Source organism: Oryx dammah, unplaced genomic scaffold (genome assembly GCF_014754425.2).
Source record: "Oryx dammah isolate SB20612 unplaced genomic scaffold, SCBI_Odam_1.1 HiC_scaffold_27, whole genome shotgun sequence".
Classification (NCBI taxonomy): domain Eukaryota; kingdom Metazoa; phylum Chordata; class Mammalia; order Artiodactyla; family Bovidae; genus Oryx; species Oryx dammah.
This window is the reverse complement of record NW_024070211.1, coordinates 106,932,141-106,959,591: the sequence shown is the minus strand read 5'-3', so window position 1 is coordinate 106,959,591 and position 27,451 is coordinate 106,932,141. Positions and strand designations below refer to the sequence as shown.

The following is a 27,451-nucleotide window of genomic DNA, read 5'->3' as shown; positions in this document are numbered from 1 at the left end:
AATCAGAGATGGCGTAGTGGGTGTACATTCTGAAGTTTCACTGAACTGGAGGAAAATCATTGTCCCAAACTAAAGAATGTGCTGCCCAGAGTTCCAAATACGTTACAAAGATGATTGTGTGGAAGTTGCAAAGATAGTTCAGCACAGTTTTCTGGTTAACATAACATTTTTATAATATTCATTGGAAGGTCCAGTCTTGAAAAAATAATACAAAACCCCTTATATGCTAAGCTCTGCTATCATACAGACTCCTTTGGTAAAGCACTTGTCTATAATAAACCCATTTTGATTCCTCTGAAAGAAAATTATGTTCCTGGAAATATTAATTTTTATAGCATAAATCTATGAATGGTTCTTTGAAGACCTCCAAGACATTTTAGAACTAACACCCAAAAATGATGTCTTTTTCATTTTAGGGGACTGGAATGCAAAAGCAGGAAGTCAAGAAACACCTGGAGTAACAGGCAAATTTGGCCTTGGAGTATAGAATGAAGCAGGGCAAAGGCTAATAGAGTTGACCAGTGTCAAGAGAACACACTGGTCATAGCAAACACCCTCTTCCAACAACACAATAGAAGATTCTACACATGGACATCACCAGAGGGCCAACACCAGAATCTGACTGATTATATTCTTTGCAGCCAAAGATGGAGAAGCTCTACAGAGTCAGCAAAAATAATACTGGGAGCTGACTGGCTCAGATCATGAACTCCTTATTGCCAAATTCAGACTGAAATTGAAGAAAGTGGGGAAAACCACTAGACCATTCAGGTATGACCTAAACCAAATTCCTTATAATTATACAGTGGAAGTGAGAAATAGATTTAAGGGACTAGATCTGACAGACAGAGTGCCTGATGAACTATGGATGGAGGTTTGTGACATTGTACAGGAGACAGGGAGCAAGACCATCCCTCCAAAAAAAGAAATGCAAAAAAAGCAAAATGGCTGTCTGAGGAGGCTTTACAAATAGCTGTGAAAAGAGAAGAGGCAAAAAGCAAAGGAGAAAAGGAAAGATATATCCATTTTAATGAAAGTTCCAAAGAACAGCAAGGAGAGATAAGAAAGCCTTCCTCAGTGATCAGTGCAAAGAAATAGAGGAAAACAATAGAATGGAAAAGACTAGAGATCTCTTCAAGAAAAATAGAGATACCAAGGGAACATTTCATGCAAAGATGGGCTTGATAAAGGACAGAATGTTATGGACCTAACAGAAGCAGAAGATATTAAGAAGAGGTGGCAACAATACACAGAGAACTGTACAAAAAAGATCTTCACGACCCAGATAATCACGATGATGTGATCACTCACCTAGAGCCAGACATCCTAGAATGTGAAGTCAAGTGGGCCTTAGAAAGCATCACTACAAACAAAGCTAGTGGAGGTGATGGAATTCCAGTTGAGCTGTTTCAAATCCTGAAAGATGATGCTGTGAAAGTGCTACACTCAATATCCCAGGAAATATGGAAAACTCAGCAGTGGCCACAGGACTGGAAAAGGTCAGTTTTCATTCCAATCCCTAAGAAAGGCAATGCCAAAGAATGCTCAAACTACCACACAATTGCCCTCACCTCACATGCTAGTAAAGTAATGCTCAAAATTCTCCAAGCCAGGATTCAGCAGTACATGACCCATGTAATTCTAGATGTTTAGAGATCAAATTGCCAACATCTGCTGGATCATGGAAAAAGCAAGAGAGTTCCAGAAAAACATCTATTTCTGCTTTATTGACTATGCCAAAGCCTTTGACTGTGTGGATCACAATAAACTGTGGAAAATTCTGAAAGAGATGGGAATACCAGACCACCTGACCTGCCTCTTAAGAAACCTATATGCAGGTCAGGAAGCAACAGTTAGAACTGGACATGGGGGAGGAAAGGGTCCTAAGATGGCAGAGGAATAGGACGGGGAGCCCACTTTCTCCCCCACAAATTCATCAAAAGAACACTTAAACGCTGAGTAAATTCCACAAAACAACTTCTTAATGCCAGCAGGGGACATTAGGCACCCAGAAAAGCAGCCCATTGTCTTCGAAAGGAGGTAGGAAAAAATATAAAAGACAAAAAAAGAGAAAAAAGAGGTAGAGACAGAGCTCCGTCCTGGGAAGGGAGTCTTAAAAAGAGGTTTCCAAACACCAGGAAACACTCACACTGCCAAGTCTGTGGCGAGCCTTGGAAGCACAGAGGGCCACATAACATGGAGGAAAAATAAGTAAATAATTAAAACCCACAGATTACGAGCCCAACAGTAACTCCCCCAGCGGAGAAGCAGCGCAGACGCCTGCATCCACCACTAGCACGCGGGGGCTGGGCAGGGAAGCACAGGCTGCATTGCTTAGAGTCAGGACCAGGCCTCAATGCCCCGAGGGTAATCTGAGCAAACTAACTTGGGCTAGCAAACCAGACTGTGGGATAGCTACCACGCGCAAAGCCCTAACCTAAGACACCGCCAGGCTCTTGCACAGAACAAAGGACTGAACAGAACTAGCCGGCTGTGGACCATCCCCCTCCAGTGACGGGCAGCCAGAGCCAGAAGGGGGCAATTGCAGTGCCAGAGAGACATTATCTACCAAACTGCAAGCAGGCTTCTTTGCTAAGACTTCTTGGGGTTCTGGACAGTCAACATCCGCCTGAGAAGGTGCACCGGTTGTTCACCCAGAAACCTGAGCGGCAGGGATGGGGAAGGTGATAAGTTGCAGCGACAGCGCTAGCCAAACACCTCATCACCTGAGCTGCTCGGACCTGGGAAGGGCACGACATGCAGGCCCAACTGAGTCTGCACCTCTGAGGACTACCTGAGTGCCTGAACCTGAGTGGCTTAGACCTGGGAGGTGCATGCAGCCAAGGGCTGGCCTTGGATGGTTCCCGGCAGAGAAACCTAGAGCCTGAGCAGTGTGGGCAGGGAGGGCACATGCGCCGTGAGCTGGGGCAGGCCCAGTGTGTCTGAGACACTGCGAGCACATGCCAGTGTTATTTGTTTGCAGCGTCCCTCCCTCCCCACAGCGCGACTGAACAAGAGAGCCTAAAAAAAGTGTCCACCACTACCCCCCTTGTGTCAGGGCAGAAATCAGACACTGAAGAGACCAGCAAACCGAAGAAGCTAAAACAGAGGGAACTGCCTTGGAAATGACAGGTGCAATAGATTAAAACCTTGTTGTTAGTACCGACTACATAGAAAGGGGCCTATAGATCTTGACAAATATAAGCTGGACCAGGGAACTATCCAGAAATGAACTGACCCCACATTGCCCACAACAACACAAGAGAAAGCCCTAGTATATTTTTACTATTTTTACAATCATTCTTTTTTTTTAATTAAAAAAATTTAAGTCCTCTATTACTGCTTTAATTTTCATTTTTATAACCTACTATTACTTTAAAAAAACCTATTTTTTAAAGTAAACTTCATATATATATATTTTTTTAAAATATTTTTTGTGATTTTTTTCTCCTTTTTTTCTTTAATATTGTATTTTGAAAATCCAACCTCTACACTAGATTTTTAATCTTTGCTTTTTGGTATTTCTTATCAATTTTGTACCTTTAATAACCCAATCTTCAGTACCCAATTTTACCTGGGAGTGAGATTACTGGCTTGACTACTCTCTCCCCCTTTGGACTCTCCTTTTTCTCCACCAGGTCGCCTCTGTCTTCTCCCTCCCTCTTCTCTTCTCTACCCAACTCTGTGAATCTCTGTGTGTTCCAGATGGTGGAGAACACTTAGGGAACTGATCACTGGCTGGATCGGTCCCTCTCCTTTTGATTCTTCCCTTTTATCCTCCTGGCCACCTCTGTCTCCTTCCTCCCTCTTCTCTTCTCTGTATAACTCCGTGAACATCTCTGAGAGGTCCAGACTGTGGAGTGCACATAAGGAAGTGATTACTGGCTAGCTTGCTCTCTCCTCTTTTGATTCCACCTCATCTCATTCGGGTCACCTCTATATCCCTCCTCCCTCTTCTCTTCTCCATGTAACTCTGTGAACCTCTCTGGGTGTCCCTCAATGTGGAGAAACTTTTCATCTTTAACCTAGATGTTTTATCAATGGTGCTGTATAGAAGGAGAAGTCTTGAGACTACTGTAAAAATAAGACTGAAAACCAGAAGCAGGAGGCTTAAGCCTAAATCCTGACAACACCAGAGAACTCCTGATTCCAGGGAACATTAATCGATAGGAGCTCATCAAACACCTCCATACCTACACTGAAACCAAGCACCACTCAAGGGCCAACAAGTTCCACAGCAAGACATACCACACAAATTCTCCAGCAACACAGGAACACAGCCCTGAGCTTCAATATACAGGCTGCCCAAAGTTACTCCAAAACCATTGACATCTCATAACTCATTACTGGACACTTCATTGCACTCTAGAGAGAAGAAATCCAGCTCCACCCACCAGAACACTGACACAAGCTTCCCTAACCAAAAAACCTTGACAAGCCACCCACATAATCCCACCCACAGTGAGGAAACTCCACAATAAAGAGAACTCCACAAACTGCCAGAATACAGAAAGGCCACCCCAAACTCAGCAATATAAACAAGATGAAGAGACAGAGGAATACCCAGCAAGTAAAGGAACAGGATAAATGCCCACCAAACCAAACAAAAGAGGAAGAGATAGGGAATCTACCTGATAAAGAATTCCAAATAATGATAGTGAAAATGATCCAAAATCTTGAAATCAAAATGGCTGCTGCTGCTGCTAAGTCGCTTCAGTCGTGTCCGACTCTGTGCGACTCCATAGACGGCAGCCCACCAAGCTCTGCTATCACTGGGATTCTCCAGGCAAGAACACTGGAGTGGGTTGCCATTTCCTTCTCCAATGCATGAGAGTGAAAAGTGAAAGGGAAGTTGCTCAGTCGTGTCCAACTCTTAGGGACCCCAGATAAATAGCCTGGAGACAAGGATTGAGAAGATGCAAGAAAGGTTTAACAAGGACCTAGAAGAAATAAAAAAGAGTCAATATATAATGAATAATGCAATAAATGAGATCAAAAACACTCTGGAGGCAACAAATAGTAGAATAATGGAGGCAGAAGATAGGATTAGTGAAGTAGAAGATAGAATGGTAGAAATAAATGAATCAGAGAGGAAAAAAGAAGAAAGAATTAAAAAAAATGACAATCTCAGAGACCTCGGGGACAATGTTAAACACCCCAACATTCAAATCACAGGAGTCCCAGAGAAGACAAAAGAAAGACCATGAGAAAATACTTGAGGAGATGATAGTTGAAAACTTCCCTAAAATGGGGAAGGAAATAATCACCCAAATCCAAGAAACCCAGAGAGTCCAAACAGGATAAACCCAAGGCAAAACACCCCAACACACATATTAATCAAATTAACAAAGATCAAACACAAAGAACAGATATTAAAAGCAGCAAGAGAAAAACAACAAATAACCCACAAGGGGATTCCCATAAGAGTAACAGCTGATCTTTCAATAGAAACTCTTCAGGCCAGGAGGGAATGGCAAGACATACTTAAAGTGATGAAAGACAATAACCTACAGCCCAGATTACTGTACCCAGCAAGGATCTCATTCAAATATGAAGGAGAAATCAAAAGCTTTACAGACAAGCAAAAGCTGAGAGAATTCAGCACCACCAAACCAGCTCTCCAACAAATGCTAAAGGATCTTCTCTAGACAGGAAACACAAAAAGGATGTATAAACTCGAATCCAAAACAATAAAGTAAACGGCAATGGGATCATACTTATAAATAATTACCTTAAATGTAAATGGGTTGAATGCCCCAACCAAAAGACAAAGACTGGCTGAATGGATACAAAAACAAGACCCCTATATATGTTGTCTACAAGAGACCCACCTCAAAACAAGGGACACATACAGACTGAAAGTGAAGGGCTGGAAAAAGATATTCCATGCAAATAGAGACCAAAAGAAAGCAGGAGCAGCAATACTCATATCAGATAAAATAGACTTTAAAACAAAGGCTGTGAAAAGAGATAAACAAGGACACTACATAATGATCAAAAGATCAATCCAAGAAGAAGACATAGCAATTATAAATATATATGCACTCAACATAGGAGCACCACAATATGTAAGACAAATGCTAACAAGTATAAAAGGGGAAATTAACAATAACACAATAATAGTGGGAGACTTTAATACCCCACTCACACCTATGGATAGATCAACTAAACAGAAAATTAACAAGGAAACACAAACTTTAAATGATACAACAGACCAGTTAGACCTAATTGATATCTATAGGACATTTCACCCCCCCAAAATGAATTTCACCTTTTTCTCAAGTGCACATGGAACCTTCTCCAGGATAGATCACATCCTGGGCCATAAATCTAACCTTGGTAAATTCAAAAAAATTGAAATCATTCCAAGCATCTTTTCTGACCACAATGCAGTAAGATTAGATCTCAATTACAGGAGAAAAACTATTAAAAATTCCAACACATGGAGGCTGAACAACACGCTGTTGAATAACCAACAAATCACAGAAGAAATCAAAAAAGACATCAAAATATGCATAGAAACTAAAGAAAATGAAAACACAGCAACCCAAAACATGTGGGACACTGTAAAAGCAGTGCTAAGGGGAAAGTTCATAGCAATACAGGTATACCGCAAGAAACAAGAAAAAAGTCAAATAAATAACCTAACTCTACTCCTAAAGCAACTAGAAGAGGAAGAAATGGAGAACCCCAGGGTTAGGAGAAGGAAAGAAATCTTAAAAATTAGGGCAGAAAGAAATGCAAAAGAAACAAAAGAGACCATAGCAAAAATCAACAAAGCCAAAAGCTGGTTCTTTGAAAGGATAAATAAAATTGACACATCATTAGCCAGACTCATCAAGAAACAAAGGGAGAAAAATCAAATCAATAAAATTAGAAATGAAAATGGAGAGATCACAACAGACAACACAGAAATACAAAGGATCATAAGAGACTACTATCAGCAATTATATGCCAATAAAATGGACAACGTGGAAGAAATGGACAAATTCTTAGAAAATTACAACTTTCCAAAACTGAACCAGAAAGAAATAGAAAATCTTAACAGACCCACCACAAGCATGGAAATTGAAACTGTAATCAGAAATCTTCCAGCAAACAAAAGCTCAGGTCCAGACGGCTTCACAGCTGCATTCTACCAAAAATTTAAAGAAGAACTAACACCTATCTTACTCAAACTCTTCCAGAAAATTGCAAAGGAAGGTAAACTTCCAAATTCATTCTATGAGGCCACCATCACCCTAATACCAGAACCTGAAAAGATGCCACACAAAAAAAGAAAACTACAGGCCAATATCACTGATGAACATAGATACAAAAATCCTTAACAAAATTCTAGCAATCAGAATCCAAAAACACATTAAAAAGATCATACACCATGACCAAGTGGGCTTTATCCCAGGGATGCAAGAATTCTTCAATATTCACAAATCAATCAATGTAATACACCACATTAACAAATTGAAAAATAAAAGCCATATGATTATATCAATAGATGCAGAGAAAGCCTTTGACAAAATTCAACATCCATTTATGATAAAAACTCTACAGAAAACAAGAATAGAAGAAACATACCTCAACATAATAAAAGCTATATGTGACAAACCCACAGCAAATATTATCCTCAATGGTGAAAAATAGAAAGCATTTCCCCTAAAGTCAGGAACAAGACAAGGGTTCCCACTCTCACCACTACTATTCAACATAGTTTTGGAAGTTTTGGCCACAGCAATCAGAGCACAAAAAGAAATAAAAGGAATCCAAATTGGAAAAGAAGAAGTAAAACTCTCACTGTTTGCAGATGACATGATCCTCAACATGGAAAACCCTAAAGACTCCACCAGAAAATTACTAGAGCTAATCAATGAACATAGTAAAGTTGTAGGATATAAAATCAACACACAGAAATCCCTTGCATTCCTATACACTAATAATGAGAAAATAGAAGGAGAAATTAAGCAAACAATCCGATTTACCATTGCAACGAAAAGAATAAAATACTTAGGAACATATCTACCTAAAGAAACTAAAGACCTATATATAGAAAACTATAAAACACTGGTGAAAGAAATCAAAGAAGACACTAATAGATGGAGAAATATACCATGTTCATGGATCAGAAGAATCAATATAGTGAAAATGAGTATACTACCCAAAGCAATCTGTAGATTCAACGCAATCTCTATCAAGCTACCAACGGTATTTTTCACAGAGCTAGAACAAATAATTTCACAATTTGTATGGAAATACAAAAAACCTAGAATAGCCAAAGCAATCTTGAGAAAGAAGAATGGAACTGGAGGAATCAACCTGCCTGACTTCAGGCTCCACTAGAAAGCCACAGTCATCAAGACAGTATGGTACTGGCACAAAGACAGAAATATAGATCAGTGGAACAAAATAGAAAGCCTAGAGATAAATCCACGCACCCATGGACAATTTATCTTTGACAAAGGAGGCAAGAATATACAATGGAGAAAAGACAATCTCTCTAACAAGTGGTGCTGGGAAAACTGGTCAACCACTTGTAAAAGAATGAAACTAGAACACTTTCTAACACCATACACAAAAATAAACTCAATGGATTAAAGATCTAAATGTAAGACCAGAAACTATAAAACTCCTAGAGGAGAACATAGGCAAAACACTCTCCGACATACATCACAGCACGATCCTCTATGACCCACTTCCCAGAATACTGGAAATAAAAGCAAAAATAAACAAATGGGACCTAATTAAAATTAAAAGCTTCAGCACAACAAAGGAAACTATAAGCAAGGTGAAAAGACAGCCTTAAGAATGGGAGAAAATAATAGCAAATGAAGCAACTGACAAACGACTAATCTCAAAAGTATACAAGCAACTCCTGCGGCTCAATTCCAGAAAAATAAATGACCCAATCAAAAAATGGGCCAAAGAACTAAATAGACATTTCTCCAAAGAAGACATACAGATGGCTAACAAACACATGAAAAGATGCTCAACATCACTCATTATCAGAGAAATGCAAATCAAAACCACAATGAGGTACCATTTCACGCCAGTCAGAATGGCTGCTGTCCAAAAGTCTACAAGCAATAAATGCTGGAGAGGGTGTGGAAAAAAGGGAACCCTCTTACACTGTTGGTGGGAATGCAAACTAGTACAGCCACTATGGAGAACAGTGTGGAGATTCCTTAAAAAACTGCAAATAGAACTGCCTTATGACCCAGCAATCCCACTGCTAGGCATACAAACTGAGGAAACCAGAATTGAAAGAGACACATGTACCCCAATGTTCATCGCAGCACTGTTTATAATAGCCAGGACATGGAAACAACCTAGATGTCCATCAGCAGATAAATGGGTGGTACATATACACAATGGAGTATTACTCAGCCATTAAAAAGAATACATTTGAATCAGTTCTAATGAGGTGGATGAAACTGGAGCCGAATATACAGAGTGAAGTAAGCCAGAAACAAAAACACCAGGACAGTATACTAACACATATATATGGAATTTTTAAAGATGGTAATGATAACCCTGTATGCGAGACAGCAAAAGAGACACAGATGTATAGAACAGTCTTTTGGACTCTGTGGGAGAGGGAGAGGGTGGGATGATTTGGCAGAATGCCATTGAAACATGTATAATATCATATAAGAAACGAATTGCCAGTCCAGGTTCAAAGCAGGATACAGGATGCTTGGGGCTGGTGCACTGGGATGACCCAGAGGGATGGTACGGGGAGGGAGGAGGGAGGGGGGTTCAGGATTGGGAGCATATGTACACCTGTGGTGGATTCATGTTAATGTATGGCAAAACCAACACAATATTGTAAAGTAATTAGCCTCCAATTAAAATAAATAAATTTAAATTAAAAAAAAAAAAGAAGTGGACATGGAACAACAGACTGGTTCCAAATAGGGAAAGGAGTACGTCAAGGCTGTATATTGTCACCCTGCTTATTTAATTTATATGCAGAGTACATCATGAGAAACGCTGGGCTGGATGAAGCACAAGCTGGAATCAAGATTGCTGGGAGAAATATCAATAACCTCAGATATGCAGATGACACCACCTTTATGGCAGAAAGTGAAGAGGAGCTAAAAAGCCTCTTGATGAAAATGAAAGAAGAGAGTGAAAAAGTTCGTTTAAAGCTCAACGTTCAAAAAACTAAGATCATGGCATCCGGTCTCATCATGTCAAATAGATGGGGAAACATTGGAAACAGTGGCTGACTTTATTTTGGGGGCTCCCAAATCACTGCAGATGGTCATTGCAGCCATGAAATTAAAAGACACTTACACCTTGGAAGGAAAGTTCTGACTAACCTAGACAGCATATTAAAAAGCAGAGACATTACTTTGCCAACAAAGGTCCGTCTAAGCAAGACTATGGTTTTTCCAGTAGTCATGTATGGATATGAGAGTTGGACTGTAAAGAAAGTTGAACAACTGATGCTTTTGAACTGTGGTGTTGGAGAAGACTCTTGAGAGTCCCTTGGACTGCAAGGATATCCAACCAGTCCATCCTAAAGGAGATCAGTCTTGAGTGTTCATTGGAAGGACTTTTATTGAAGCTGAAACTCCAATACTCTGGTCACCTGATGCGAAGAGCTGACTGATTGGAAAAGACCCTGATGCTGGGAAACATTGAGGGCAAGAGGAGAAGAGGATGACAGAGGATGAGGTCGGTAGATGGCATCACTGACTCAATGGACATGAGTTTGGGTAACCTCTAGGAGTTGGTGATGGACAGGGTGGCATGGTGTGCTATATAGTCCATATGGTTGCAAAGAGTCGGACACGATTGAGCAACTGAACTGAATTGAAAGCATAAATCTATATGTAACATAATTCTGTGATATAAATTAGAGAAAATTATTGGAAATTTTGAGTGAAAATTGAATGAAAAATTATTCATAATATTCATAGACATATTTTAAAAAATCAAGGTAAAATGTAATCACTGCTGTTATGGACTGAGTTGTTTCCCTCTAGACAATATGTTGAAGTCCTAACACTCATTATCTTGAAAAGTTACTATATTTGGATGTTGGGTCTTTGAAGTGGTAATTAATGTAAAATAGGTCATTAAGATGGATCCTAATCCAGTATGAATGGCGTCATTACAAGCGGAAGAAATCTGGACACAGATCTATACAAAAGAAAGACCAAGACAGAGAGAAGATAACCATGTAAAGCTAAATAGAGAGGCCTCAGGAAAAAAAAAAAATTGTTTCCAACTTTATCTTGGACTTCAGCTTCCAGAATTGTGAGATTTCTGTTATTTAATTGACTCCAGTCTGTGGTACTTAGTTATCGAAGCCCTAGCAAACTAATACCCTCTTTGCAAAAACAAGAAAATTTATTGAATTTGGATTTGTGTGTTTATCTGTACTTCAGTTCAGTCACTCAGTCGTTTGCAACCCCATGAATTGCAGCACGCCAGGCCTCCCTGTCCATCACCAACTCACAGAGTTCACTCAGACTCATGCCCATCGAGTCAGTGATGCCATGCAGCCATCTCATTCTCTGTTGTCCCCTTCTCCTCCTGCCCCCAATCCCTCCCAGCATCAGAGTCTTTTCCAATGAGTTAACTCTTTGCATGAGGTGGCCAAAGTACTGGAGTTTCAGCTTCAGCATCATTCCTTCCAAAGAAATCCCAGGGCTGATCTCCTTTAGGATGGACTGGTTGGATCTCCTTGCAGTCCAAGGGACTCTCAAGAGTCTTCTCCAACACCACACTTCAAAAGCATCAATTCTTCAGTGCTCAGCCTTCTTCACAGTCCAGCTCTGACATCCATACATGACCACAGGAAAAAACATAGCCTTGACTAGACGGACCTTAGTCAGCAAAGTAATGTCTCTGGTTTTGAATACGCTATCTAGGTTGGTTATAACTTTTGGTCCATTTATTTAGGTGAAAGATTTTGTCATAATTAGAGCGAACCAATACTCATTACTAAATAAAGCAATATTTGGACTTCTTAAATATATCTGTATTAAAAAAATTTTTTTGCATGTGTTTCTTTTCTTTTTTTATTGAAGTTTAATTGCTTTACAGAATTTTGTTGTTTTCTGTCAAACCTCAACATTAATCAGCCATAGGTATACACATATCCTCTCCCTTTTGAAACTCCCTCCTATCTCCCTCCCCATCCCACCCCTCTAGGTTGATACAGAGTCCCTGTTTGGGTTTCCTGAGACATACAGCAAATTCCCGTTGGCTATCTATTTTACATACGGTAATGTAAGCTTCCATGTTACTCTTTCCATACATCTCACCCTCTCCTCCCCTGTCCCCATGTTCATAAACCTATTCTCTATGTCTGTTTCTCCATTGCTGCCCTGTAAATAAGTTCTTCAGTACCACTCTTCTAGATTTCGTATATGTGCATTAGAATATGATATTTATCTTTCTCTTTCTGACCCACCTCATTCTGTATAATAGGTTCTAGGTTCATCCACCTTATCAAAACTGATGCAAATGCATTTCTTTTTATGGCTGAGTAATATTCCACTGTGTATATGTACCACAACTTCTTTATCCATTCATCTATTGATGGAGATCGAGGTTGCTTCCATATTCTAGCTATTGTTAATAGTGCTGCAATGAACAATGGGATACATGTGTCAATTTTGGTTTCCTCACGGTGTATGCCTAGGAGTGGGATTGCTGGGTCATATGGTGGTTTTATTCCTAGTTTTTTAAGGAATCTCCATACCGTCTTCCATAGTGGCTGTATCAATTTATATTCCTACCAACAGTTCAGGAGTGTTTCCTTTTCTCCTCACCCTCTCCAGCATTTATTGTTTCTAGATTTTTTCATGATGGCCATTCTGACCAGTGTGAGGTGATACCTCAGTGTAGTTTTGATGTGCATTTCTCTAATAATGAACAGTGTTGAGCATCTTTTCATGTGTTTGCTAGCCATCTGTACATCTTCTTTGGAGAAATGTCTGTTTAGGTCTTTTTCCCACTTTTTGATTGGGTTGTTTGTTTTCCTGGCGTTGAGTTGTATGAGCTGCTTGTATGCTTTGGAAATTAATCCTTTGTCAGTTGCTTCATTTGCTATTATTTTCTCCCATTCTGAGGGTTTTGTTTTCACCTTGCTTATAGTTTTCTTTGCTGTTGAAAAGCTTTTACTTTTTTTTAAAAAATCACTTGGTATTATCTTTAATTACAAAGACGTTTCCAATCACATCACATAGCGATCATTTTATCCACTGCTCTGTTTGGCTGCCAATCTCTTCTCTCTCTCCTCAGCAATGGTAAGGTGAATACCCTTTCCACGGGGAAGAGAGATCCATGGTTTGTTGCTTTTGCCAATAACGAAAATGTTAGAGAGCCGAGTGGCAAAGCTGTTGCCGTTTGCATCTTTCACATGAACTACATCAGAAGAACCTGGATGTCTCTCCTGGTTTGTAATCACACCAGTTCTTCCCAGGTTAGCACCTCCAGTCACCATGCACAGGTTACCAGTGTCAAATTTGATGAAATCAGTAATCTTGCCAGTCTCCAAGTCAATTTGAATGGTATCATTCATCTTGATGAGGGGATCAGGGTAACGGATGGTATGAGCATCATGGGTTACCAGATGAGGGATTCCTTTTGTCCCCACAAATATCTTTCTTACTTTGCACAATTTATACTTGGCCTCCTCAGGTGTAATATGATGAACAGCAAAGTGACCCTTGGTGTCATAGATCAAACGAAAATTCTCTCCAGTCTTATCAATGCTGATGACATCCATAAAACCAGCAGGGTAGGTTATATCTGTGCAGACTTTGCCATCGATCTTAATGAAACGCTGCATGCAAATCGCCTTTACTTCATCTCAAGTTAGGGCATACTTAAGTCTATTCCTTAGGAAAATGATTAGGGGGAGACATTCCCTTAGCTTGTGGGGGCCGGTAGATGGACGAGGGGCAAACACACCAGTCAGTTTACCCAGCATCCAATGTTTTGGAGCTGCTACACGTTTCAGGTGCTTCTTGGGACCCCGAGCCATGGCTGCGCTAGGTACGAAAAGAGCTGAAAAGCTTTTAAGTTTAATCACGTCCCACTTTTTTTACTTTTGTTTTTATTTCCATTACTCTTGGAGGTGGGTCATAGAGGATCTTGCTTTGATTTATGTCATCGAATGTTCTGCCTATGTTTTCCTCTAAGTTTTATAGTTTCTGGTCTTACATTTAGGTCTTTAAACCATTCTGAGTTTATCTTTGTGTATGGTGTTAGGAAGTGTTCTAATTTCATTCTTTTACATGTAGCAGTCCAGTTTTCCCAGCTCCATTTATTGAAGAGGATGTTTTTGCCCCACTGTATGTTCTTGCCACCTGTGTCAAAAATAAGGTACCCATAGGTGCATAGGTTTATTTCTGGGCTTTTTATCTTGTTCCATTGACCTATATTTCTGTTTTTGTGCCAGTACCGTACTGTCTTGATGACTATAGTTTGTAATATAATCTGAAGTTAGGAAGGTTGATTCCTCCAGCTCCATTCTTCTTTCTCAAGACTGCTTTGGCTTTTCGGGAATTTTGTGTTTCCATATGAATTGTGAAATTTTTTGTTTCAGTTCTGTGAAAAATGCCATTGGTAATTTGATGGGGATTGCATTGAATCTGGAGAAGGAAATGGCAACCCACTCTAGTGTTCTTGCCTGGAAAATCCTGTGGACAGAGGAGCCTGGTGGGCTGCTATCCATGGGTTGCACAGAGTCAGACACGACTGAAGCGACTTAGCGTGCATGCATGCCTTGGAGGAGGAAATAGCAACCCACTACAGTATTCTTGCCTGGAGAATCGCAGGGACAGAGGATCCTGGTGAGCTGCTGTCTATGGGGTCGCACAGAGTCAGACATGACTGAAGTGACTTAGCATCAGCAGCAGCAGCGTTGAATCTGTAGATTGCGTTTGGTAGTATAGTCATTTTCACAATATTGATTTTTCCTACTCAGAAACATGGAATATCTCTCCATCTGTTTATGTTGTCTTTGATTTCTTTCATTAGTGTCTTATAATTTTCTGTGTAAGTTCTTTTGTCTCCTTATTTATTCCTAGATGTTTAATTTATTCCTAGATATTTAATTCTTTTTGTTGCATTGGTGAATAGGATTGATTCCTTAATTTCTCTTTCTGATTTTTCATTGTTAGTTTATAGAAATGCAAGTGATTTCTGTGTATCGATTTTGTATCCTGCAACTTTGCTAAATTCATTGATTTACTAGAGCTCTAGTAATTTTCTGATACTATCTTTAGGATTTTCTATGTACAGTATCATGTCATCTGCAAACAGTGAGAGTTTTACTTCTTTTTTGATCTGGATTCCTTTCATTTCTTTTTCTTCTCTGATTGCTGTAGCTAGGACTTACAAAACTATGTTGAATAACAGTGGTGAAAGTGGACACCCTTGTTATGTTTCTGATCTTAGGGGGAATGTTTTCAGTTTTTACCATTGAGGATAATGTTTGTTTAGGCTTATCATATATGGCCTTTCCTTCTATGACCATTTTCTTTTGAAGAGTTTTAATCACAAAGTGGTGTTGAATTTTGTCAAAGGTTTTTTCTACATCTATTGAGGTTATCATATGATTTTTATCTTTCAGTTTGTTAATGCAGTGTATCACATTGATTGGTTTGCATATATTGAAGAATCCTTGCATTCTAGGAATAAACCCAACTTGATCATGGTATATGAGCTTTTGGATGTGTTGCTGAATTCTGTTTGCTAAAATTTTGTTGAGGAGTTTTGCATCTATGTTCATCAGTGATATTGGCCTGTAGTTTTCTTTTTTGTGTGTGATTTTTGTCTGGTTTTGGTATCAGGGTGATGCTGGCTCTGTAGACTGAGTTTGGAAGTGTTTCTTCCTCAGCAATTTTTTGAAAGAGTTTTAGAAGGATAGGCATTAGCTCTGCTGCTGCTGCTAAGTCGCTTCAGTCATGTCTGACTCTGTGTGACCCCATAGATGGCAGCCCACCAGGCTCCTCCGTCCCTGGGATTCTCCAGGCAAGAACACTGGAGAGGGTTGCCATTTCCTTCTCCAGTGCGTGAAAGTGAAAAGTGAAAGGGAAGTTGCTCAGTCGTGTCCGACTCTTAGCAACCCCATCGACTGCAGCCCACCAGGCTCCTCCATCCAGGGGATTTTCCAGGCAAGAGTACTGGAGTGGGGTGCCATCACCTTCTCCGGCATTAGCTCTGCTCTTCTCTAAATGGTTGATAGAATTCTCCTGTGAAACCATCTGATTCTGGGGTTTTGTTTTTTGGGAAATTTTGATCACAGTTTCAATTTCAGTGCTTGTATATGGGTTGTTCATAATGTCTATTTCTTCTTGGTTCAGTCTTGGAAGATTGAACTTTTCTAGGAATTTGTCCATTTCTTCCAGGTTATCCATTTTATTGCCATATAGTTGTTAATAATAGTCTCTTAAAATCCTTTGTATTTCTGCCTTGTTTGTTGTAATCTCTCCTTTTTCATTTCTAATTGTGTTAATTTGATTCTTCTCTTTTTTTCTTGATGAATCTGGCTAAAGGTTTGTTAATTTTGTTTATCTTCTCAAAGAACCAGCTTTTAGTTTTTATTAATCTTTACTATTGTTTCTTTCATTTCTTTTTGATTTATTTCTGCTCGGATCTTTATGGCTTCTTTCCTTCTACTACTTTTAGGGTTTTTGGGTTGTTTTTCCAGTTGTTTTAGGTGTAAAGTTAGGTTGTCTATTTGATGTTTTACTTGTTTCTTGAGCTAGGATTATATTGCTATGAACTTCCCTCTTAGAACTGCTTTACTGTATCCCATAGATTTTGAGTTGTCATGTTTTCATTGTCATTTGTTTCTTGAAATTTTTTCATTTTCCTTTTGATTTCTTCAGTAACTTTTTGGCTATTTAGAAATGTGTTCTTTAATCTCCATGTATTTGTGTTTCTTACAGTTGTTTTTTTTTTTCTTGTAATTGTTATCTAGTCTCATAGCATTGTTGTCAGAGAAGATTTTACTGAGATTTGTTTTGTGAGCCAAGATATGGTCATTCCTGGAGAATGTTCCATGTGCACTTGAGAAGAAGGTATATTCTTCTGCATTTGCATGGAATGTCCTGAAGATATCAATGAGATCCATCTCATCCAAAGTATCATTAAAGATTTGTGTTCCCTTATTAATTTTCTGTTTTGATGATTGTCCATTGGTGTGAGTGAGGTGTTAAAGTCTCCTAGTATTATTGTGTTGCTGTCAATTTCTCCTTTTATGTCTGTTAGTGTTTGTCTTATGTATTGAAGTACTCCTTTGTTGGGTGCATAGATATATACAGCTGTTATATCTTCCTCTTGGATTGATCCCTTGATCATTGTGTAGTGTCCTTCCTTATCTCTTGTAATCTTTATTTTAAGGTCTATTTTGTCTGATATGAGGGTTGCTACTCCAGCTTTCCTTTGCTTCCCATTTGCATGGAATATATTTTTCCATCCTCTCACTGTTAGTCTATATGTGTGTTTAGGTCTGAAGTGGGTTTCTTATAGGCACCATATATATGGGTCTTATTTCTGTATCCATTCAGCCAGTCTGATTCTTTTGGTTGGAGCATTTAATCCATTTACATTTAAAGTAATTATTGATATATATGTTTCTATTGCCATTTTCTTTGTTGTTTGGGGTTGATTTTATAGATCTTTTTCCTCCTCTTGTATTCTTGACTATATAAGTCCCTTTAACATTTTTTTGTAAAGCTGGTTTGAAGGCACTGAATACTCTTAACTTTTGCTTGTCTGAAAAGGTTTTTATTTCTCCATCAATTTTGGATGAGATCCTTGCTGGGTACAGTAATCTTGGTACAGTACTGAAAGATTTATCCCTTTCAGTACTTCAAATATACCCTGCCAATCCCTTCTGGCCTACAGAGTTTCTGCTGAAAGATCAGCTGTTAAGCATATGGGATTTCCCTTGTATGTTACTTGTTGCTTCTCCCTTACTGCTTTTAATATTTTTTCTTTGTGTTTAGTCTTTGTTAGTTTGATTGGTATGTGTCTTGGCATGTTTCTCCTTGAGTTTATCCTGTATGGGACTCTTTGTGCCTCTTGGACTTGACGGACTATTTCCTTTTCCAGGTTGACAAAATTTTCAAGTATAATCTCTTCAAAAATTTTCTCATACTCTGTCCTCTTATTCTGGGATCCCTATAATTTGAATGTTGGTGCATTGACATAGTCCCAGAGGTCTCTGAGACTATCCTCAGTCCTTTTCCTTCCTTTTACTTTATTCTGCTCTTTAGAAGTTATTTCCACCATTTTATCTTTCAGCTCACTGATTCATTCTTCTGCTTCAGCTATTCTGCTATTGATTCTATTTAGAGTATTTTTAATTTTAGTAATTGTGTTTTTTGTCTCTGTTTATTTTTTAATTCTCTTAGGTATCTGTTAATTGATTCCTGCATTTTCTCCATTTTGTTTTCATGGTTTTTGATCATCTTTACTATCATTATTCTGAATTATTTTTCAGGTAGTTTGCCTATTTCATCTTCATTTATTTGAACTTCTGTGTTTCTAGTTTTTCCCCTTCATTTATGTAGTATTTCTCTGCCTTTTCATTATTATTTTTTTTAACTTATTGTGTTTGAGGTCTCCTTTTGCCAGGCTTCAGGGTTGAATTCTTCCTTCCTTTTGGTTTCTGCCCTCCTAAGTTTGGTTCAGTGGTTTGTGTAAGCTTTGTACAGAGTGAGATTTGTGCTGAGTTTTTGTTTGTTTGTCTGTTTGTTTTTCCTCTGATGGGAAAGACTGAGTGAGGTGGTAATCCTGTCTACTAATGATTGGGTTTGCATTTTTGTTTTGTTATTTAGATGAGGGGTCCTGCATAGAGTACTACTGGTCCATGGATGATGCTGAGTCTTGTATTCAAATGGGTTCCTTTGTTTGTGTTCTTACTATTTGATACTCCCTAGGATTAGTTCTCTGGTAATCTAGGGTCTTGCTTCCCTGGTAGCTCAGATAGTAAAGCGTCTGCCTACAATGCAGGAGACCCAGGTTTGATCCCTGGGTCGGGAAGATCCCCTGGAGAAGGAAATGGCAACCCACTCCAGTATTCTTGCCTGGAAAATCCCATGGATGGAGCCTGGTAGGCTACAGTCCGTGGGGTCACAAAGAGTCGGACACGACTGAGCAACTTTATTTCACTTTTCTAGGGTCTTGGAGTCAGTGCTTCCACTACAAAGGCTCGGAGCTTATCTCTGGTCATGAACAAAGATTCCACAAGTGGTTTTTTTAATGGCATTTAGCGAGATTAAAACAAATATCCCAAAATGAGAAACAAAGATGAATTCCAGACAAGTGGCAGTTACAAAATCAGCAAATAATAATTAAAATAATGGAATACACACATATACATATACATCTATGAGCAAAGTCAAAACAGCCCAACAAAAATAAAGTACAGTAGATTGGCCTGGTGAATAAAGGAAATCAGAAATTATATTTACCAGTTAAGAACAAAACTAACCAAAGCACAAACTGGAAAACAAAGCTAATGCAAGGTGCCAAGTGGGGAATAAAGCAATGAAAACAAAACTAACAAATATGTTGAGAGGAAAGGAAAGAAAGAAAAGAAAAAAGAATAGATATGCAAAGTTAAATAAAGGTAGATGAAGAAGATTTATATACATTAAAGATTAACTACAAGGGGAAAAGAACAGTAGGAAAGGCAAACAAAGGAATGAATGTAGAAAAAATATAATAGGTTTTAAAAAATTAAAAATTAAAATCATAAAAAAGAGAAAAGAAGAAAAAAAAAAACAGAAGCAGAAAGAAAAAAAGGGAAAAAAAGGAAAATTTCACAGAACTACCAAAGCCCAATGTAGAGGCACAAGTTTATAAGAGCAATAAAAAGTGTAACTGAGTATACACATATACCTATACAACCATAAGCAAAATCAAAATAGTCCAACAAAAATAATGTACAAAGATTGACCTGGCAAACAAAGGAAACCAAAAATTATATCTACCAGAACAAAACTAACTAAAGCACAAACTGGAAAACAAAACTAAAGCAAGGTGCCAATTGGGGAATAAAGCAATGAAAATAAAATTAACAAATATGTTGAGAGGAAAGGAAAGAAAGATAGAATAGATATGCAAAGTTAAATAGAGGTAGATGAAGAAGATTTATTTACATTAAAGGTTAATTGCAAGGGGAAAATAGCAGTAGGAAAGCAAACAAATGAATAAATGTAGAGAAAATAATAATAGGTTAAAAAATTAAAAATTAAAATTAGAAAAAGAGAAAAGAACAATTAAAAAAAAAAAAGGAAAAGTCTACAGAACTGCAGAAGCTCAGTGTAGAGGCAGAGGTTTATAACAACAATAACAAATGTGACTGAGGAAATAAAAAGTTCAGAAGCTTAATTAGAGTTCATAGTGCCAATAAAATCAACTACTACAATAGAGGGGGGCGGGGCAAGGAAAAAAAAAAAGGAAAAATCCAAAAGAATCTACAGAACAAGTCAAACCATAAGAAAAATAGTTTTTCTTGAGTCGCTGCTTCAGAGTCCTTTCCCGTACTGAGAGTCACAGTCCACCTCACCTCCCTAGGATGCCCTCCAATACTGTGCTGATCTCTGGACCTGCTGTGGGGCAGCTCAGATTCTAATCTGGTCCTAGTCCTCTGTGTTCTTGCCTCCAAAGTCCACAGCTATCAGAACCAGTGTGTTTTATTTTGGGGGAGCGCTCAATGACCTTTTTTATATTCTGTAGATACAGAGTCTGCCTAGTTGATCATGTGGATTTAATCTGCAGCTTGTACAGATGGTGGGAAGGTTTTGGGTCTTCTTCCTTAGCCACATTGCCCCTGGGTTTCAGCTGTGGTTTTATTTCCACCTCCGCATGTGGTTCGTCCACTGGGGTTTGCTCCTAAGGCTGCCCTGGAGGATTTGGGTTTGCCCCTGTGAGGGCCAGATGTGGTGGCGCAGCTGCTTGAGTCGCAGGGGTTCTGGCAGCATCAAGTACTCAGGGGAGTTTGTGGCTAGGGAAGCAGGAAATATAGTGCTTTAGAAGGGTATGGGAACAAGTATTGGCCAGCTCCAGTATTCTTGCCTAGAGAACCCCATCCCTGACAGAGAAGCCTGGCAGGCCACAGTCTACAGGGTCACAAAGAGTCAAACACTGCTGACTGTGTGCGTAGATGCAAGACTTTTGCTTGCCTGTGGCAGCTCTGCCCCAGTGAGAGTTGAGTGTGAAGACGGCACAGCTGCTTGGCTTGTGAGGACCCTGGCTGTGCCGAGAGTGCAGGGCCACAGAGTGCCTCTGCCCCCGGAGTTATGGCCCTATCGGATTTTCGAGCCTCTTGTAGCTGGCGATCAGAAGGCCTCTTTGGCCAGTCTTTCACCATAGCTCCACCCATCCAGGCACTTAGAGGGCTTCCTTGCCTGGAGTCCTTCTCTGTTGTTCAGCACGTCAGGCACATAGGGGCCCCCTGGCTGGGGTCCTACTCTGTAGTTCGGTGCATCAGTCCCTTAAAGGAGCACCCTGGGTGGGGTCCTACTCTGTAGTTCAGTGTGTCAGGTGTTTGATGGGCCAGCCTCTCTACTGTTCAGCTGCCGATGCTGGCCTGTGGGGAGAGAGAGGGCTATGTGATGGCTTTACCCTCTATGCATGACTCGGCAGTATTGCTTTGCTTCCATGGCTGCCAGTCTTTCCTCCACAGGTATTTCCCACCACAATCTCCTTCCTCACATCATATTGATCTGTCTCTTCACAGTCAACAGCAGCCCTCGCACTAGGATTGCTCCACAATTCCTAAACTCCAGCTCCCAGCTGCTGTGCCTTCCAGAGGACCTCTGTCTCTGTCTGGAGTATGTATGGCTGCGGCAAGGACTGTCTGATTCTCATTCCATTTAGGCTGCCACAGGTCAGCTGTTTCACTCTTGGCCTTAAATGTTTCTCTTCTGACTCAGACAGTTGCCTTGATGTGGGGATCGGATCCCTGTTTCAGTTCCTCCACCGGCCAAGGGCAGGTCCAGTCCTACTAACACTCCTGTGTTTCCCCTTAGTTCCTTTGTCCTACCGAGGCTCTCTATATATTTTGTGTGGCTCTATATATTCTTTTCCACTGGTCAGGTACTCCTGTCTGCTCTCAGCTGGTGTTCTGCATTCACTTCTGTGTCTGAAGGCATCTTCCTGATGTATCCATGGAGAGAGATGTACTTCACGTCCGCCTTCTTCTCTGCCATCTTGTGCTTTCCCCAAATATATCTGAATTTTTAAAAAAAATCTTACATGTTACCCAAGGAAGGTGAGGCAGTCAATAATTATTTCTGATAAAGAAGGTTTTAAAACAATATGTTGTTGATTGAATGAAGGCTAAACAAAAGAACAATTCTTTTTTTTTCTATTGTCTTCCCTGATATCTACATTAGCTAATTTTAATCCCAAATTTTAATGTAAATGACAGTTATGTGGACTGTGATACCAAAATTAAATGAGCAGAATCCCAAGGTAGAAATTTTGTAAAGCAAACCACTTTTGTAAAAGTGCAACTGACATTAAGAAACTAAATCTCAAGATATTGCCATGATCATTTAAAAATTATTTTTTCTCTATGGAAACTATTGTGTAATCTTAGCATATATTATCTCACAAGACGTAATTAAAGGTTATGTGTGCCACAACTAGAATCCCAGATGCCACAACTAAAGATGCTGCACAATGCAACAAAGATGGGATCCCATGTGCCAAAACTAAGACCAGTGCCGCCAAATGAATAATGTGTGCATGCTCAGCAGCTCAGTCATGTCCAACTCTTTGTGACCCCATGGACTGTAGCTCACCAGGTTCCTCTGTCCATGGGATCTCTCAGGCAAGAATACCGGAGTGGATTGTCATCTCCTCTAGTGTATCATCTTGACTCAGGGATTAAACTTGCATCTCCTGTGTCTCCTGTATTGCCAAGCAGATTTTTACCACTGAGCCAACTGGAAGCCAATAAATAAATAATAAAGATTCAAAGAGTAGATCAAAAGTGGAATAATTCAATTTAAACAATAATTTTGCTATTTTAGTACCACAGATAACTGTTTTCTTTGCAGATTTTCACAGTACTCCATTAAACTGGGTAAATATATTTCCACAAAATGTATATGTTGAAGCCGTATCCCCAGTGTGACTATATATGGAGGTAGGGTTTGTATTAGAGGTGATTAAGGTTAAATGAAGTTACTGGAGTGGGGCCCTAAACCAATAGGCTTAATATCTTTATAGGAAGAGGAAGAGACATCAGCAGTACACCTGCATAGAGAAGAGGCCATGTGAGGACACAGTGAGAGGGCAGCTGTCTGCAAGTGAAGGAGAGAGGCCTTAGGAGACACCAATCCTGCAGACACCTTGATCTTGAACATCCAGCCTTCAGAACTGTGAGAAAGTAAATTTCTGTTGTCTAAGCCATCTAATATGTGGTACTTTATATGGCAACCCTGGCAAATGAATAATGTCTTAGGAACATGTTGAGAACATACTAACAGGAGAGAATTGTTATAATTTCTAAAAAGAATGAGTTTTCAACATTACATTTTGGTTTCATACTTGATAGAAAGGCAATGGTTTGTGCTCGTGTAGAAAAATACAGGATAAGGCCTATTTCATATATTTTACATCAACATGCCTTTTCATATTCTTGACAACAAAGGACCTTTGCCAACAAAGGTCCATCTAGTCAAGGCTATGGTTTTTCCAGTGGTCATGTATGGATGTGAGAGTTGGACTATAAAGAAAGCTGAGTGCAGAAGAATTGATGCTTTTGAACTGTGGTGTTGGAGAAGACTCTTGAGAGTCCCTTGGACTGCAAGGAGATCCAACCAGTCCATCCTAAAGAAAATCAGTCCTGAATATTCATTGGAAGGACTGATGCTGAAGCTGAAACACCGTTACTTTGACCACCTAATACGAAGAACTGACTTATTGGAAAAGACCCTGATGCTGGGAAAGATTGAAGGCAGGAGGAGAAGGGGACAACAGAGGATGAGATGGTTGGATGGCCTCACACTCGATGGACATGAGTTTGAGTAAGCTCCTGGGGTTAGTGATGGACAAGGAACCCTGTTGTGCTGCAGTCCATGGGGTCTCAAAGAGTTGGACATGACTGAGTGACTGAACTGAACTGAAGCCAACATGCAGGGCCTCATTTATATTCATATTATTTTCCTTCTCAGAATTATCACATGTATTTGAGGGGAAAATTCAGAAAAGAAATTTTCAAAAGACAGTATTTGGTAATAAAAAATTAATATCCATTAAATAGGATAAGAAAAAAATCTGACAAAATGTAGTGATATCATTTATATGTTCACCAATTGCATATATAGTAAGCATTAAAAATGTGTGCCATAATTTTTTTAAGTAACTTCTAATACTTTTTGGGTTCAGTTGATTTCTGAGTATGAACTTCACATTATTTTGATGAAAAGTGATATTTTTTCATTAAATGTTTATAGGCATGTTCCATAATAATTTTACACAGGGAAATAAACAACCATAATAGTTCTTGTATCTTTATAAAAAGAGCAAAAAAGGGAAAGAATATTTTATATTTTCTAATAATACTGTGGCTCTGGCTTAGTATTTAATTTTTCCAGGAGTGTGTGTTTGCATATTAAATACTTGTCACAAGACATATATTTCCTAAATCATGAAAACATACATGCTTAGAATGAAAATATACATGGAGAAAAGAGACACAAGTTTTTTGGTTTGCACCCCAGGTGATTCGATTTTATTTCAGCAGAAATTATAGAGAAAGTGTAAGAATGGTGATAAATATCAGAGTACAGAATGTCACCATGATGTTATCTGGCTTGAAAAAACAGAGCAATACACTTCAGTATCATTTGACAAGAAAACATTCAAGAATGTTTCATCTCTTGATTCCATTCAGACTAAAAGTAGATTCAAACCAATTATGAAAAACATCATCTAGTGTAATACAAGGAATTATTATATCCATGGTGGATCCAATGGATTTATTACATCCATTGTGGATCCAATGGATATGTTATATTCATTGTGATAGACATGAGATTTCTGAATGTTTACAAATTCAACAAAAGGTTATCAACCCCCCCCCCCCCCGAGTCTTCTTTCAGAACACTGATATTGCCTGAGTGTGGACTGCAAGTGGCCAGAGACGTTCTACTCAGTGTGACTGTAGTGCCTATTCCTTTTAATTTGCTCTTCCACTGTGAGTTGTTCAGACTGGACTTCCACTCTGGGAAATGGAGGCTTGGCTGTAAATTCACAGCTTGGAGCATCAAAATCTGTGTCTCTGTTGACGTGTGCTGCTCCTATTGTTTGCCCATGCCAATGTTTAATGTCCTTCCCCAATTCTCTTAAATACAAACATGGCATATTTTTAATATGATCTACGGAATCTATTAAATTATGCTTAAAAATGTTCTCATTCCTTTTGGAAAAAGCAGCAATTTTCACAGTGTTCGAAAAGAAGAAGTGTAGGTTTTTATTATTTGAGTGGTTTTCTTTGATGTTTAAAGCATTTATCTCAGAAGAGGGCATTGAACTTTTCCCGTCACTGAGGCCTGACCTGGAGACACACTGCACAGGACTGCCTGCAGTCGCTCTGTCAGTCTGTCTATCTAGAGTCATAGCCAGCATGTTTCTTGAGTAAGTCTTTTCAGATTCAAATATACCAAGTAACTCCGGGAGTTTAGAAGCATTTTCTAAGTTTTCAATTTGATGTTCATTTGCAGTGCAGCAGGCTTCACTCAACAGTGGCAATAGATTAGGAAATTCTGAAATAGATGTCTTCTGCCTGCAATTATTCAGATATGACACTGCCACATAATTGTTATTATTATTCTTATTCAAATGCTCTTTATGATTTTCTGATACCACCTCATCATCAGCGTTAGTAACCTGTAGAATTTCTGCACCATCGGGTTCCTTAGCTTTTTCATTTTTCTCTTTCTCAGCACTCTGCGCAACCGCATTATTGTTGTCATTAAGATCCGTTTCACTTTTCCTCTTATTCTTTGTATCTTCGGCCTCATTCACCTTATCTTGTACATCCTTATTTCCTTCCTTCTTCTCTTTTCTTGCTTCATATGCTTCCATTTCTTTGATTCCTGTAATATCTTCTTTCTGACACATGTGGATGGATTGAAGGCATGGCTGCAGGAAAGAAATGTTATCTTGTTCTTGTCCTTTACTTTCCACAGTTTTCATGTGTTGTATCAGTGATCCACTTTTAAATCCAGCAGATGTAGGGGTTGTCATTTCCGGTGGCCATTTAGGTTTACTCATTTTGAGCTCTTCCTCAAGGGAAGAGCTTTTCTTAGGTATCTCCCTGGAAGGAGGCCAAATGATTTTTAATTTCCCCCTCTTTCCACATTTTTTCAAGTCATCCCTTTGCCCTTCACTCTTACCAGCATCTAAATGCTTATTAAGTTCTCCAAGCATGGGGGTATTTTCCACATTGTTTTTACACATATTTGATTCTTCATTAGGAGTAAAGTCAACTGAGCTGCTTTGATTTTTGCAATTCCATCGATCTTTATGCTGTTTGTGTCCAAAACCTTCATCATAATTTCCTTTTGATTTGAAAAGTTGTTTAAAATGAGGTTTACAATATATTTGTCCACGAAGTGAGGCATAATTTCCCAAACTGTCAAAAAAAAAAAAAACATTTTTAAACATTTTATATATACACTTCAAATTCATACAACATTAGGGAATTGATTATTTTGAACAATGAATCAGAGATTGAGTACAATTAACTTACTGGCAATAGGAACGTGCCTATTAATTGAACATTCCTGTTAGATAATATTCACCACTAATGCCCTCTATCATACTTGTCTTGCAGTAGTCAGAATTTCATGCTGTATGTCAGATACTGCTACAAAAGGTGCTATAATGTAATGCATATGTAGTTATAGATGATGTAAAATGGTAGGACTAAATCTTTGCTAACTCAGAGAATTGTGAGGGGCTGCAGTTTTCAACAAATCCTGAATAGCATACAAAAATTAACTATTTGAACTTCCTAGTTAACTGGGTTTTGAATGAATGAATTGGAAAGCTTGTCTATGCAATTTTTTATCTTGTCTCTTTGGAAATACTAACAAATAGAAATGCCTGTTAAAATTAACATCAAACTTAGTCAAAGGCAGCAGCATCATTTTTTAATATTTCTGAATCACTACATAAAAATGGAGAGAAAAACTAAAAACCCAAGGATAAAATTACAACAAAACTAAGTGACAAGGTATCCTCATCAACCTCAAAATACAAGGAGGGAAGGACAAACCAACATCAGCTACAAGATTAGCATAATAGTAGCATGTGTGTGGATGACAACAGAGGGAGAAAGGAAGGTGTCTGATGGACCTGAAAATATGAGACTACAAAATAGTCAATCAATAGTTCCTGGAAAATATCACATGCCAATCGGAGAGCAGCAGCTCAAACTGGGAGAGGTTTTGGC

General features: G+C 39.0%; 1 protein-coding gene and 1 pseudogene across 2 annotated transcripts in view; both read right to left on the bottom strand.

Annotated features, from left to right (window-relative positions):
* Nucleotides 1–13,146: 13,146 nt before the first annotated feature.
* Nucleotides 13,147–14,019, bottom strand: LOC120854876 (annotated as a pseudogene).
* Nucleotides 14,020–24,693: 10,674 nt separating this feature from the next.
* The window catches only part of XIRP2 (xin actin binding repeat containing 2), a 75,042-nt gene continuing 72,284 nt past the window's right edge, over nt 24,694–27,451 (bottom strand). For both annotated transcript variants that reach the window (XM_040229265.1, XM_040229266.1), the window contains one exon: nt 24,694–26,629. Coding sequence is in view for 1 of the 2 variants with exons in the window: in XM_040229266.1 (XP_040085200.1) it covers nt 25,141–26,629 (1,489 nt within the window). In the remaining variant the exon portion in view is untranslated. The remainder of the gene's footprint in view (nt 26,630–27,451) is intronic.